At 44.6% G+C, this 13,796-nt stretch overlaps 1 protein-coding gene across 1 annotated transcript in view; it reads right to left on the bottom strand.

Moving 5' to 3' along the window:
• LOC112247017 (netrin-1) overlaps positions 1 to 13,796 on the bottom strand; it is a 40,271-nt gene that overhangs the window by 8,279 nt on the left and 18,196 nt on the right. The window contains 4 exon segments of the mRNA XM_042307523.1: positions 1,890 to 1,943; positions 3,099 to 3,140; positions 3,143 to 3,247; positions 7,790 to 7,978. Coding sequence (XP_042163457.1) covers positions 1,890 to 1,943; positions 3,099 to 3,140; positions 3,143 to 3,247; positions 7,790 to 7,978 — 390 coding nt within the window.

Genomic DNA, 13,796 nt, shown 5'->3' with positions numbered 1-13,796 from the left:
CAAATTGGAACCAGAACATCTCCTGGTTTTGCTCCCCCTCCCAGTGTAATAAGCCCCATGCTCTTTTATGGGGGGCTGGTCGGCCAGGGGAAAGGGGGAGCAGTTAGGAGAGGGGACCTTTCAGCTTGCCTGAATATGGACAAACTTCATTATTTCTTCCAGCCCTCTGTCCAGTCCTCCCCTTTCTTTCCCTTTATACTCTGTGTGAATGAGGTTGCCCGGGTAACAGCGGAGCGAGAAAAAAACGTGCTCCCCCCAAAAAGCGGATTGGGGCGGAGGCAGGGGGATGGGGAGCAAGTGCATGTATGTGGAGAAAACATTTCTAGTGAAACGCCTGGCAGCTTTCGGGGTGGTGTAGAAATTAAAAAGTGAAGGGAAATCCCAAAGTAAAATAATTTGACGAGTCCATATCGACCACGCCTGATTTCCATTTAAATGTGGCTAGGGCGGGGCCCATTTGTCTCCCCTGTTCCCTGGAGGCCTTCATCTTACCTCCCTTTGATAGCTGGCATTGCCCATTAGCCCAGCAGCACAATCCCAGGACTGGCCATCAAACCCACAGCTCTCATTAAGGCCCCGGCCCCCGCTGGGAGGACAAACGTCCCCTTTGTGTGGCCTCTCTAGCGGGGCCACCGCCATTCTCCAGGATCCCTGGGGACCACACCACTCTTAATTTGGAGGGTGGTGTCTGTGTGAGGTTCCTGACAAGACTCCAAACCCCATTGCAGCTGGTCGCCAACATATGTAGCAGGTTGGCCATTAAGATCAGTGAAATATGTGGAGCCACACTGTTAGTCCCATGTTAATTATCAAAAGTGACAGAACCTATATGTTTTAGATGCATGGCAATTTAAAGGAATACTTCGGGATTTGGGCAAGGAGGCCCTTTTTCTACTTCCCCAGAGTCAAATGATGTCTCTGTGTCCAGTAAGAAGGAAGTTAGAGGCGGTTTTGCGAGCCATTGCTAACTAGCATTAGAGCAATGACTGTCAGTCTATGGGAATCTGCTGGCATGCTAGTATCCACTTAAGTAGAAGTTGGACCAAAAACAAGTTGGCTTAGGCAACAGGTTTTAGAGACCAATATTTTGCTCCAGGCCTCTCCTTTTCTCCTCATACCCATGCCAGGGGATCTACCCCACAAGCTTGGACTGAGCAGTGACTGAAAGTATGAGCTAAATGTTACAGTGGTATGTCACTTCAAATCAGTGTTGCACTATAGCAAGCAGACTCAGAGCTGTGCATTTCAACAATAGGGTTGTAAATAAGGGAGCAAGGGAAGGGTTCTCTTCCCTCTCAGCGCAGCGAGAGATGATTGGAAAACAAACTGGTGCAAATGAGGCATGCAATCAGATTATGGGCTGGAGGCTGAGTGGGAATACATAATGGGAGGCTGGGGGGAGAGAGCTGACCAAAAACCTGGATTTAACATCTCCTGACACAGAGACATCCACTTAAATACTGCAATTATGGAAGGTGAACCTTAAAATACTACAATGTTGAAGGTGGTCCTTAAAATACTACAATTATGAAGGTGGCCCTTAAAATACTTAAAATACACTTATGAAGGTGGCCCTTAAAATACTACAATTATGAAGGTGGCCCTTAAAATACTACAATTATGAAGGTGGCCCTTAAAATACTACAATTATAAAGGTGTCCCTTAAAATACTACAATTATAAAGGTGGCCCTTAAAATACTAAAATACTACAATTATGAAGGTGGCCTTGAACCCAAATAATATGTAGAAATAGAAAAACATAAAAAATAGGAACTGTGGAATGATATGAATTGTGCTCGTACTAAAATACAATACATTTGTTATGCTATGCTTTAATAATTGCCATACCCTGTGGATACCACATGGCTCAGCATTGTCACAAACTCACCTAAGGACTCTTCAGAGCTGGTATAGGTGGAGGTGGGCGATGCAACTGGAATCTCTGTAACAGAGAAAGCAATGCACAAACATAATGACATTTCACATCACTACTCAGTTTGACAGCTTCATATGTGGAAAAAAGAGCAAAGTTGTTAGAACGTCTTAGTTCAATTTCCTGCTCGCCTTCCTTGGGGTTTAAATGAACCTCTGAGCATTGGTGATATACTCTCAAGTATGCCTTAATAGGTTGTCATGTTATTGATTGATGATTAGGACACAGAGATTGTACTTGGAATACACATTAATAGCCAGTTTCCCATTTGAGTTTCACTCTCTTGTATTCGTGACATGCTGTATTGTAAGGTACAAAGAGCCAGGGCCCCTGGCCTTGTTAAAATTGAAGTTGTCAGGAAGTTTGATATTACAAAAATGTAATATTAAGCTATTAAACCTAAAACATATTAGCTCAAAAATATACGAGAAACCAAATATTTTTAGCTCAATTTTCAAGACCCCATTTCCTCCATCTTTTTACACTACATTTGTTACTTTCCCAACGAAATGAAGGAAATCCTATTCCAGTGGGTTCACAGATTGATTTTATCGCTGTGGATCCTGGCCAAGCACACTGATTCCTTTTCACAATGGCTTTGTTGAATTTCCAAATACAACTCTATCGGAAATGTCACCAATTGAAACGGCTGTATAAATGGTGGCCAATTGTAAATGTCTATGTGTCCCAGCCATCCGAGGTATCTTATCTGGTCATGCCAGCTGTGTTGGCGGTGCTAGCCACCCATTAGCCCATCTCGTGTATGAGGTGTCGTTTATCGCCGAGACGTTGGAATCTGTGGACTGCTGATACTGCCAATAAACATATCAGTCATCATTACCCTGGACTGGCTGGGTGGATTTATAGGGAGATGGGCTGTTAACGGTGCTGCGACTCACAAGGCCATGTTAGCTTAGACATTATGCCCTGTTTACTTAAGCTCTGGTCTAACTGTAAAATATCCATCCAAAGAAATAAAGGAACAGGGTGAAATAACCAGGCAATGAATTCCTGCATAACAAGCATGGGATTTTGGTGCGATAGAGTACTTGTCAGCGACTACTCCTATTGATGGGGCCAGTGTTGTTGCTAGCTGGGCTATGGTTGGGCTGACTTGTGTGGTCTGTCTGAGGACATTTCTCTTAGTACTGAGGCAAGTCATACTTATGCATGGGGCGATAGGAGAGCGGCTCTGCTGGTAGCCATGGCACAGCGGTTGCAGGTGATGCCGGTCACGCCGTCCTTACAGGGACACTGGCCGGTGGTTTGGTTGCAGGTCTTGCCGGCTGCGCCAACTGGATGACAATCACACGCTGTCAGGAGGAAAGAGCAGGAGAAAAACTGAGATGAGATGACATCAACAAAATGTAGATGAAATCTGTTAGGTCTTCACTAGTATTGGTTTAAAACCAATTAGGCATAAGGCATCCTTTTCAATTCACTCTGCCTCTCGTTCCTCCAATGTTGACTCTCTGAACTTCAAAGTAAGCTTTGAACAACCTTAAAGTGACTCACAGGCCACCACAGATGGGGGACTGGGACCTCAAACAAGTTACAATTACTCCCTTTTCTTAACGATTGTAGGCCTTGCCATCAGGCATGAGTATTGAGGAACAGTATATTACATTATCAAATAATATCACATTTACAATTCACTGCGCAGTTCCTCTGCCTGGTCTGTTAGCACTTTGAGACTGCACCAGTGTGTGTGTGTGTGTGAGCCGTGTGTGTGTGTGTGTGAGCCGTGTGTGTGTGTGTGTGTGTGTGTGTGTGTGTGTGTGTGTGTGTGTGTGTGTGTGTGTGTGTGTGTGTGTGTGTGTGTGTGTGTGTGTGTGTGTGTGTGTGTGTGTGTGTGTGTGTGTGTGTGTGTGTGTGTGTGTGAGTCGTGTGTGTGTGTGAGCCGTGTGTGTGTTTAAGCCGTGTGTGACCAGTCTTTGTGTTTCTCTGTGGAGGTTGTGATCCACGGCGGGCAGAGCAGAGCCTGTGCTCCTCTCAGATTGAGTTTACAATCTAAGCTTTTTGGCAAAGAGCTCCTGCGCAAATATATCTGAATAATGTTCCCCATTAATGGGAGAGTGGAACACACTTCAAAGCCGTCTGTTTAAGTTGTTAGTCGGGAAGATCGCACATTAAATGTGAGAATTTAGTTTGTGCATGTGCTCTGCCAAACGTTTACCATAAAGCCTGTGTTTGAAGTGGAAGCCCAGCTCTCTCCATTAGAGTTGTATGAGTTGTATGTAGCTGAAGAGTCATTTGAAAATAGCTTTAAGTGGTCCAACCAACAGAGGCTGGAGTTGGGTGTTATTAGCTGGGATTCAATGGGTTTCATCAATATTAGAAGTCACTTGTTAAATAAAAAAACTAAAACTTTTCTATCCTCTTTCTACTCAATTTGCAGTATAAGTACATCTTGTCAAGTTTGTTTGACACATTTTATTGAGGTATAATAAAATCAGCATACAATAATCCTGCCAAAAAAATAAATAAAAATGAATGAAAAGTAATGTTTCTAATCAAGTCCTCCATCATTCCCAGCCAGAATGTTATTGTGGTTCTTACGTCAGGAATACAATAAATATGCCCATTAATTTAGAGATAGGATTCTAAACTGTACGGTATATGGACTGAAACTGTAGGCTTGCTCTTGCTTTCTGTTGATTTCATGGGAATTATCTTCTAAAGCATTTCCAAATGACTTTTTAATGCAGGGTGGAACCAACAACAAAAAAAACAAAAAAACATGAGGTCACTCTTGTCCCTCCCGATGGCATGTGGGTAACATCCATGTGTATTCTAAAGATGTGTGTCTATTTCTTAAGGGGTTTTAAGGGATTGTATTTGAAAGCCACATTAAAATAACTGTTGTTTTTGTATTTCTTTATATTACTTCTAGAGATGCCACGAACCACAAATCACAATAGCGATGCACCACTGCGTCTCCACTCAATCCGACCGCCACCATCTAGTCCTCTTCCTCTGAGCTCACACCACTGCATTGTGCTCTTAATGTTCTGAGTGCTACACTGGGAACCAACTGGAAACGTTCATTCATTTCCCTGTGCGTGTGTGTAGCTCCCTGCGGTGTGGAGGTAAAGAGTTGCTGAGTGGTTGAGGGAGTGTAATTCAGTGGACCGTGTGGCTGCTCCACTGCTGTGGGCTCCTGGGCCTGGTGAAAGGCTTATACGGCGGAGTGGATGAGAGGACTGGGAATAAAACAAACCGTTAGAGCTGGGGGCCGCCGGGGGCCACCGGGGGCCGCACTGCGCTCCGAGACCCGTGTTTACACTGCGCTTGATGAGGGATGAAGTCGTTCATCTGGGAAATAAAACATGAGGCATTCCACAACGCTGGTGTTTCGGCCTTTATGGCGGAGGGGTCTATTCTGTAACCTCCACCTTTCAGAGAGTGGTGATCCTCCATTTTGGGGGTTCAGGTTGGAGAATGAAAGCAGACTTCCTCCTGGCTGTGTTGGCACAGCATTGTGTTTCCTGTCCAAAAACAGCAGAGCGAGATGGTTGGCTGAGTTGAACAATAAATACCATGGGCCCTAACTGATGTCACAAAGCGCTGAGTTTGTCACCTGAGGAGAGCACAGCAATCAGGCTGTTTGGGTTTGATCCCAGAGTATGGAACAGTGTAAATGTTGGGACAGAGCTGGAAGCCTTCAGGTTACTGATACAGCCCTCTAGAAAGCCTAAGACAGGTTGCTGTATGTGGTTAGCTCATTAGGGAAGGAGAGAACCTCTGTAACACTAACCTGCCCATAGCTTCCTCCTCTGCCCGCCCTGACTGCATCCCAAATATAGACGTAAAAATGTTTGGACTGGCAGCGTGCAGTGAAACAATGATGCTCCCAACCATTAGTCACTTTCAAGAAGTGCAAAAGATCCATGAAATGTGTTAAGAACAACAGCACAACATGAACTACATTTGCCCTGAACTCCAATTCGGTGTGAACTCTGACAGGCACCACTGTGAAACGACCCCAAAACAGTCTGAGTCGGTGGCTGACTTTTATATATGATGGTGGACTGTGTTGATACATTCACTCCGTGAGACTTGGAATAGTCAGTATGAGTTAAGAGTGGAGGTCCCTTGTGGTCTGTAGTAGGAAATGTAATATGTTGCAGTTCCTGTGACTAATTAGTGGTGGACCAGGCTGAAGGGCACTGGAGAATAGGTACTCTGAGAACCCGCTCTGAGCCAATAGGAATGCAGCCACGGCTGTGGTTGGAGACCACAATATGCGGGTCTGCACAGAGTCACTCACTTGTCACTGAAGCGCAAGCTGGGTCCCAGTGTAATACAGCACACTGAGAAGTTGTAATCGGACCGGAAAACAAACGACTTGAAACAATATTCTGTCTTTCATACAAGGAGGATATTACACTCTTAGAAAAAAAGGTGCTACTGTATCTAGAACATGAAACGATTTTCAGCTGTCTCCATAGGAGAACCCTTTGAAGAACACTTTTTGGTTCCAGGTAGAACCCTTTTGGTTCCAGGTAGAGCCCTTTCCACAGAGGGTTCTACCTGTAACCAAAAAGGGTTCACCTATTGGGACAGCCAAATAACTTTTTCCTAAGAGTGTAGGATATTGTTGTATTATATCTCTTTGGAAAGACTAGAAGTCATCCAGTTCAGGGTAATGTGGGATGTTGGTGGATCTGATGCTGAGGTGAAATGGTTGGCTTGTTCAAAGAGACTGTTTGAATCAACTCCTGCACTCCTGAATTCCATGGCACATCTCACTTCTATCGTTAGCCACTCGTCTTTTTTCCCAGAGAAATCCTCTGAGTTCTCCACCTCCCCAGTTTCAATTCACAGAAATGCAGGGCGATTCATTATCTCTCCAAGTTAAGCAAATAAAGTCTAATAAAATGTGGTCACTAGGGACCGAGTGTTGGGATCCTCCCCTGCTTTAGTGATAAAGGTACTTCAACTACATTGTTTCAAAGGCTCTGTCCACAGAAATGCTGTTATTACTGTATCCTGTAACCTCTATTTGAGAGAGATAACTTGAGACTTGGACAAGAAACAGAGGTAGAAGTTAAAGCATTTGAGGTAAATGCGCAAAATATGCTTTTTATTAATCCACTCACTCAAACCTGCCTCAGCTTGTGCTGGTGTTTGTGTGATTGCATGTGTGCATGTGTGCATGTGTGCATTGCATGCATGTGTGTGCGTGCACGTGTGTGTGTGTGCATGTGTGTGTGGACACGTGTGTGTGCGCATGTAAGTGTGTGTGAGTGACAGCGGCTTGTTTGCTCAGTGCTTCAGCCTGGCTTCTCTCCCCACGGTGCAGGGAGACAGAGGGAGTGAAGCTTTTCTCTCCTCACACACTAATCCTGAACAGCATGGACTCAAACCTGGCTTAGGTGCTCACACCTGTGAGTGTGTGTGTGTGTGTGGGGATGGGGGATGATAGCGAGATCTGTTTCCACTCAACTATACAGCGGATCAGCTCACACATTGTTTTGCTTGTGTTGTCATGGAAATCCCACTAGACTCCAAATACCAGAGTCACACAGGTCAGCAACACTCACACTGGCACAGGTGGGAGCTTTGTCTTACAACTATCTTTCACCTGTCTCACATAATAATAAATAGTAGTGAAGTTGTGGAAAGTAATACGCAATACAGTTATCAAAAGATTGTTGGAAGACTTGTTTCATGCTGATAATTTGTTGAATTTGTAGATATGATGGCAGAACAATTCAACCTGTTTTCAAACAACATACAGGTACGTCAAGAAAGTCCAAAACTGAAGCAGAATATCAACTAGTGTGAGGTTTGGGTGTCATGCAGCCATTTTGAGTAGCCCACCCAGCAGACACCCAGCCCAGGTACTCTACCTTTGCAGGCCCTCCTGTGGGAGATGGCCTTGGACATGTCCCGGAAGAAGCCCTCCTTGCAGTAGTGGCAGTGGCGTCCGGCCGTGTTGTGACGGCAGTTGAGACAGACTCCGCCGCTCCTCCGCCCAGACAGCTTGTACAGCTCCATGTTGAAACGACAGCGCCGGGCGTGCAGGTTACAGTGGCAGGCTGCAGAAAGATGGAGAGAGGGGGAGAGAAAGAGAGGCGAGGGGGAGAATAACACAGAGGTCAGTGCGTTCGGATGCTTTTTACACAGGTGTTGAGTAATGAAGACTTTGGCCACCTTTGGCCTCCCACTTAATGAAGACTTTGGCCTCCTGAACCTCAACACTCAACACGAAAAAACTCCCACCATGCAACCTTGCAGTTTAGCTAGTGCTTCATAAGCTGGAACTGAAAACTGATGAACTTAGCAATTTCATTCACATGTACAGTATATCACGGTAGGGTGTTGACCACGTTTACTTTCCAATTTCCAAAAAGCTAGTGGAGGGGAACCAAATAACAGCCAGTGAACTGTAGTGTATGGAGACCCTGAGAAAGTTACTGTTACTTTAATGACATCAGTGGGTCAAAGTCCTCTGCTCAGACATGTCAGTTGAGACAATGAGTTATGAAAACAGATGGATTGGTCAGGCTGTGAGCAATCCAGTTTCTATGAGTAAAATGGTGTGGTCCGACTCCACGCTCTCCTTTCCCCTCCACCTGCTTATAGATTTGACCTCTGACCCATAGGGATGTTAGGAGAGAGATTTCCTTTCCCACAGATCTCGCAGCCTTCACTAACTCTCTTAGTTGTTTTATTGTCATAACAATATGAGGGATAACTTCCCAATTAAATCGGGTGATTCATTCATCAGTTCATCAGTTCTCTCTGTGTGTTAGAGCCAGGTGGACTTTCCACCTCTGCTCTACTGATATTCTCTTCCAAAGCACTGTGAAAGAACTTCCATTTTTTGGGCTTGCATTTGAGCTTTTTTGTTTTAGTCTCATCCAGGCACGTACTGCTGTGATAGGGCTGGAGGAGGAGAAGCCCGCATGGTTTGTTATTTGTGGATAATCTCTCCATCAGTGCACCCTGCCTTAAGGTTATAGCCACAAGATCTGAGCGATAAGGGCACATATGCTACATTCATCAGCTCCCAATCACGTACCAGCCAACTCCACACCTGCTATTGGGGACCAGGGTTGCCCAGGTGGTGGGCAGAGCCGCTTCCTCTAAATTGGGGCTTAAACGCACAGTCACACACAAACCGAGGTGTTTGGCAGCTGTCATGGGCTTATCACACCTCACCCCACGATCAGCACCTCAGAGAACACCAGATAGCTTTGGGTGCTCCCTCCCTCCTTCTCTATCCCCCCCCCCTTCCCTCTCTCTCCCCATTGCTCTTTACCGCCTTCTTATCCCAGATATTATCTCCACTTTGGGTGGGTGAGTACAAATGTGGGATTTTTTTATGAATGGGAAATGGATGGCCTTAGTGTTCTAACCAAAGGAAAACATCCTACAGATAAATGCCCAAATAAAGGAAACACCAACATAAAGTGGGGCATTGAGCCACCAGAACAGATAGATATTCTACAAGTGTCTGGAACTCTATTGGAGGGATGCTACACTATTCTTCCACCAGAAATTCCATCCTTTGGGTTTCTGTTGACGGTGGTGGAAAACGCATTGGCAGAATCGCCAGTAAGTGTTCATGGGTTGAGATCTTGACTGAGAGACACACACACACACCCTTTAAAAGCCCCATGCTTCTTGGGGACCCCTCTTTTAAAGTCACTGAGACCTCTTCTTCTAGCCATGGTAACCAAAATAATGGGTAAGTGGGCTTTTTAAAACATGAGCATGAACGTTATGCATGAGACGTTAATTGCTTAATAAACTCAGGAACCACACCTGTGTGGAAGCACCTGCTTTCAATATACTTTTGTACACCTCATTTTGATTTTGTCAGTTACCTGTATTCTCCTTTAATCTTCACAGTGAGCCAGATGAAAGTTGAGAGATAAGAAATACCAGGTAAGTATCTGGGCACATGCATTCTGCATGCAATATAGGCCAGATCTCCTATTACTTTGACAAGCAGCACGTCTTTGTGCGGTCTGTGTGTATACAATACTGCTTCAGTCTGTGTGTGACCCACTATGTGTGGTGTCTATGTGTGTGTGTGAGAGAATGTCTGCATCATGTGATTAATAAAGCGTTATCTCCATGGCCTTCCTCAGCCTCTCCTAATGAGCACTGTGCTATCTCATACACACTTCCCTGGCCGGTGCTAATTGTCCCTCAGTGCCAAGGCCTCAAGTACCGATAAGCTATATTTAGACCAGCTGGCCCAAAATATCCCTCACAACATCTATCACACACACACTGTTGTGTTTACAACTGGGAAGCCTGACAACAAAACAACAAGTGAAGAAACAAACAAAAATATCCCTAGTTTTCAATATGTGTTCAATAAGAACGTGCATTTTGTCCAATTACGGGAGGAAATGTGATTTCTGTAGTTTCACATCAATAATAGAGATAAGTAACAGTGGCTACCTACCTGGCAGTGTAGCCTACACCTAGGGCCTTTTGTTGTTATTCGAAGCACTGTCAAACATACTTAGAGGTACACCATTTCAATCTATTTATTTTCAAGTGTTGTAATACTGCATAGTGAGATGCTGACATGATGAATCATCCCACAGTTTGCTGTAGGTGGATTAATATTCTGTGTTCTGTGAGAGAATCTCAAGGCCATACATGCCCTGTATTGATAGCAGGTTCTGGATTGTTGCAGGGACTCAGCACCTCCCTGCCACAGACACGCATAACCTACCTGTCACCAGGTGTCTGATGTTAACCAAACACTCTGTGTACACGGCTGCCTGTGTTCCTAGGTCGCAGACAGAGGAGTTGTGTGATTTGTATTGAGAGGAATGCTGCGCTTGTTCAAGGATGAAGAGGAAAGGCCAGAGAATTATTGTTTATCCGGGATCAATTAGTCCCTCAGTAAGTTGAAGGCCCATAATGATAGTGGCCCATATTATGAGAGGATGCTGTGTGCCAAGCCAAACAAGCCTCTCATCCTCACCTTGTCAGTGATCTGAGGAAAAATACAACATCAGTGCCCTGAGCAGATTCATATACCTGTCACATTCTCTCCGAGGTATCCAAATCAAATCAAACTTTATTTGTCACATGCGCGAAAACAACAAGTGTAGACCTTACCATGAAATGCTTACTTACAGGCTCTTAACTAACAGTGCAGTTCAAGAAAGAGTTAAGAGTGGTGTGTCATTGTAAATAGTCCAGAAGCCATTTGATTAATTGTTCAGCAGTCTTATGGCTTGGGTGTAGAAGCTATTAAGGAGTCTTTTGGTCCTAGACTTGGTGCTCCGGTACCGCTTGCCGTGTGGTAGCAAAGAAAACAGTCTATGACTTGGGTGACTGGAGTCTATGATAATTAATTTGGGCTTTCCTCTGGACACCACCTATTATACAGATCCTGGATGGCAGGAAGCTTGGCCCCAGTGATGTACTGGGCTGTACGTACCCCTCTGTAACTCTACGGTCAGATGCCGAGCAGTTGCCTTACCAGGCGGTGATGCAACCGGTCAGGATGCTCGATGGTGCAGCTGTAGAACTGTTTGAGGATCTGGGGACCCATGCCAAATATTTACAGTCTCCCTACGGGGAATAGGTTTTGCCGTGCCCTCTTCACCACTGTCTTGATGTGTTTGGACCATGATAGTTTGTTGGTGATGGGACACCAAGGGAACTTGAAACTCTCGACCCGCTCCACTACAGCCCTGTTGATGTTAATGGGGCCTGTTCGCCCGCTCTTTTCCTGTAGTTCACGATCAGCTCCTTTGTCTTGCTCACGTTGAGGGAGAGGTTGTTGTCCTGTCACCACACTGCCAGTTCTCTGACCTCCTCCCTATAGGCTGTCTCATCATTGTCGGTGATCAGGCCACTGTTGTGTCGTCAGCAAACTTAATGATGGTGTTGGAGTTGTGTTTGGCCACGCAGTCGTGGGTGAACAGGGAGTACAGGAGGGGACTCACACACCTCTGAGGGGCCCCAGTGTTGAGGATCAGCGGCAGACGTGTTGTTGCCCTATCCTTACCACCTGGGGGCGGCCTGTCAGGAAGTCCAGGATCCAGTTGCAGAGGGAGGTGTTTAATCCCAGGTCCATAGCTTATTGATGAGCTTTTGTGGGCACTATGGTCTTGAATGCTGAGCTGTAGTCAATGAACACATTCTCACATAGGTGTTCCTTTTGTCTAGGAATGCCTTATTTCCATGACAACACTTGATTTTAATAGGTTGATATTTCTGAGCGCTGGGTTTGGCTGGCATCAGCTCTAACTGTGAGAGACTCCCACATTGATTACTGTAAACCTCCCGGTGCGGTGGCTGTGCATCAGGGTCATCAGAGAAACTACCACATTGGTTACTGTAAACCTCCAGTGCTGTGGCTTGGCATCAGGTTTAACTGTGAGAGACTACAGACTCAGAGATTTAAGTCTTGTTTATTGAAGTCTGGTTTATTGAAAGTCTTGTTGGCCATGACCTCAGGAACCTAATGATTTCCCAATTAGAATAGGTGTATACTTTGCACATGTTTATAGGACATTTTATGAGCTATGCAGTTTGTTAAACAGCATTTGTTTCAATGTGCTGGTAAAAGCAAATCCTGACATCATGTGAAGTTAGACCAATAAGCGGTTTTAGTTGAAATTAGAGTAAAATAAACTTTGTGACATTTCATTCAAAGTGCTTGTTACAGAGCCTACATGATGCCTGCATAATACTTGCATAACACACTGCCTGGTGTGTGGGTGAAGCTTCAGAAAATGAGTCACAATTATTCATTAACATTCATAAAGCACTTATGAAATCAGTGTTCCCACTCATTCCCCCAAAATATCCAAATCGCATAATGTAATATATGAAGTCATAGTTAAGTCAAGTAACTATTTAACTTAATCAATAAAAATGACAAGTGACTAATAGCATGCCTGACAACATGACATAATGAATCAATTGTTATGTTTTATTAGGATGAGAACCTATGGTATTACAGCATATCATCAATGTGAGGGACATGGAAGTCACTGTTTGGCTCATTAAGAATTATAGCAATAGCTTTAAGTGGATGATACAATATGTTGCCATCACAACCGCTGAAAATCACTCCTGCATTACTCTTATGAAGTTCTAATACATCATTGTCACAAATATCTGGTTTAATAGAGAAACGCATATATTATACATTTGGTGCCAAAAACATGCAAAAATCAGCAGACATGCCTCAAACACTACTTGTAATTTGCCCATTGTGGACCAAGGGATTTGTCACCACAGAATTAAGAGATACAACTGTGCATCTGGGCTGTTGATACATACTGCGTGACTTTAATGGTACACAAACGCCCCTGAACGCCTTCTCAGGGGCACCGTTAGATCAGTCACCCATGCTCTAGTCTCAAGCCCTGCATATACCAACATTTTCCCACAATAAATATTTCGACGGTATCATTGCCGAGCAGCTGCTATTTTGATGAGGGAGAAAAAACAACAAAGGCCCTTTGGAATGAGCTATCCAGATGATGAATCATTTTACGAGTTTCCGGAATGCTTTTGATGACTTGAGCTGGGGTGAAAAGACAGAAACTGTAAGAAAAAAAATGGAACCGTCTCATATTGGGAGGACTGATTCAGCCAAGGGCCCTGGTGTTCTTCCATAGCAACCCGTCACCTCGGCGTAACGCTAACAAATAAATAAACAAGCGAGAGTGCAGATAAAGAGCGTATAAAGACTCCGTCTGAGCAGAGCTGACAGGTTGAGACAGACAACTGTTTCAACACGAGGACTTTTAGCATGTGTGATTCGTTATTATTGAGACACACATTGGAGGCGGTGAGGGAGGAGGTTTAAACAGGATGCAGTGATGAACAACCCTGGGGCTGGGGTTCATCTGCAGTGGAAGC

This window comes from Oncorhynchus tshawytscha, linkage group LG27 (assembly GCF_018296145.1).
Source record: "Oncorhynchus tshawytscha isolate Ot180627B linkage group LG27, Otsh_v2.0, whole genome shotgun sequence".
Classification (NCBI taxonomy): Eukaryota; Metazoa; Chordata; class Actinopteri; order Salmoniformes; family Salmonidae; genus Oncorhynchus; species Oncorhynchus tshawytscha.
The sequence above is the reverse complement of the archived record's forward strand: the minus strand, read 5'-3'. Positions and strand labels throughout refer to the sequence as shown.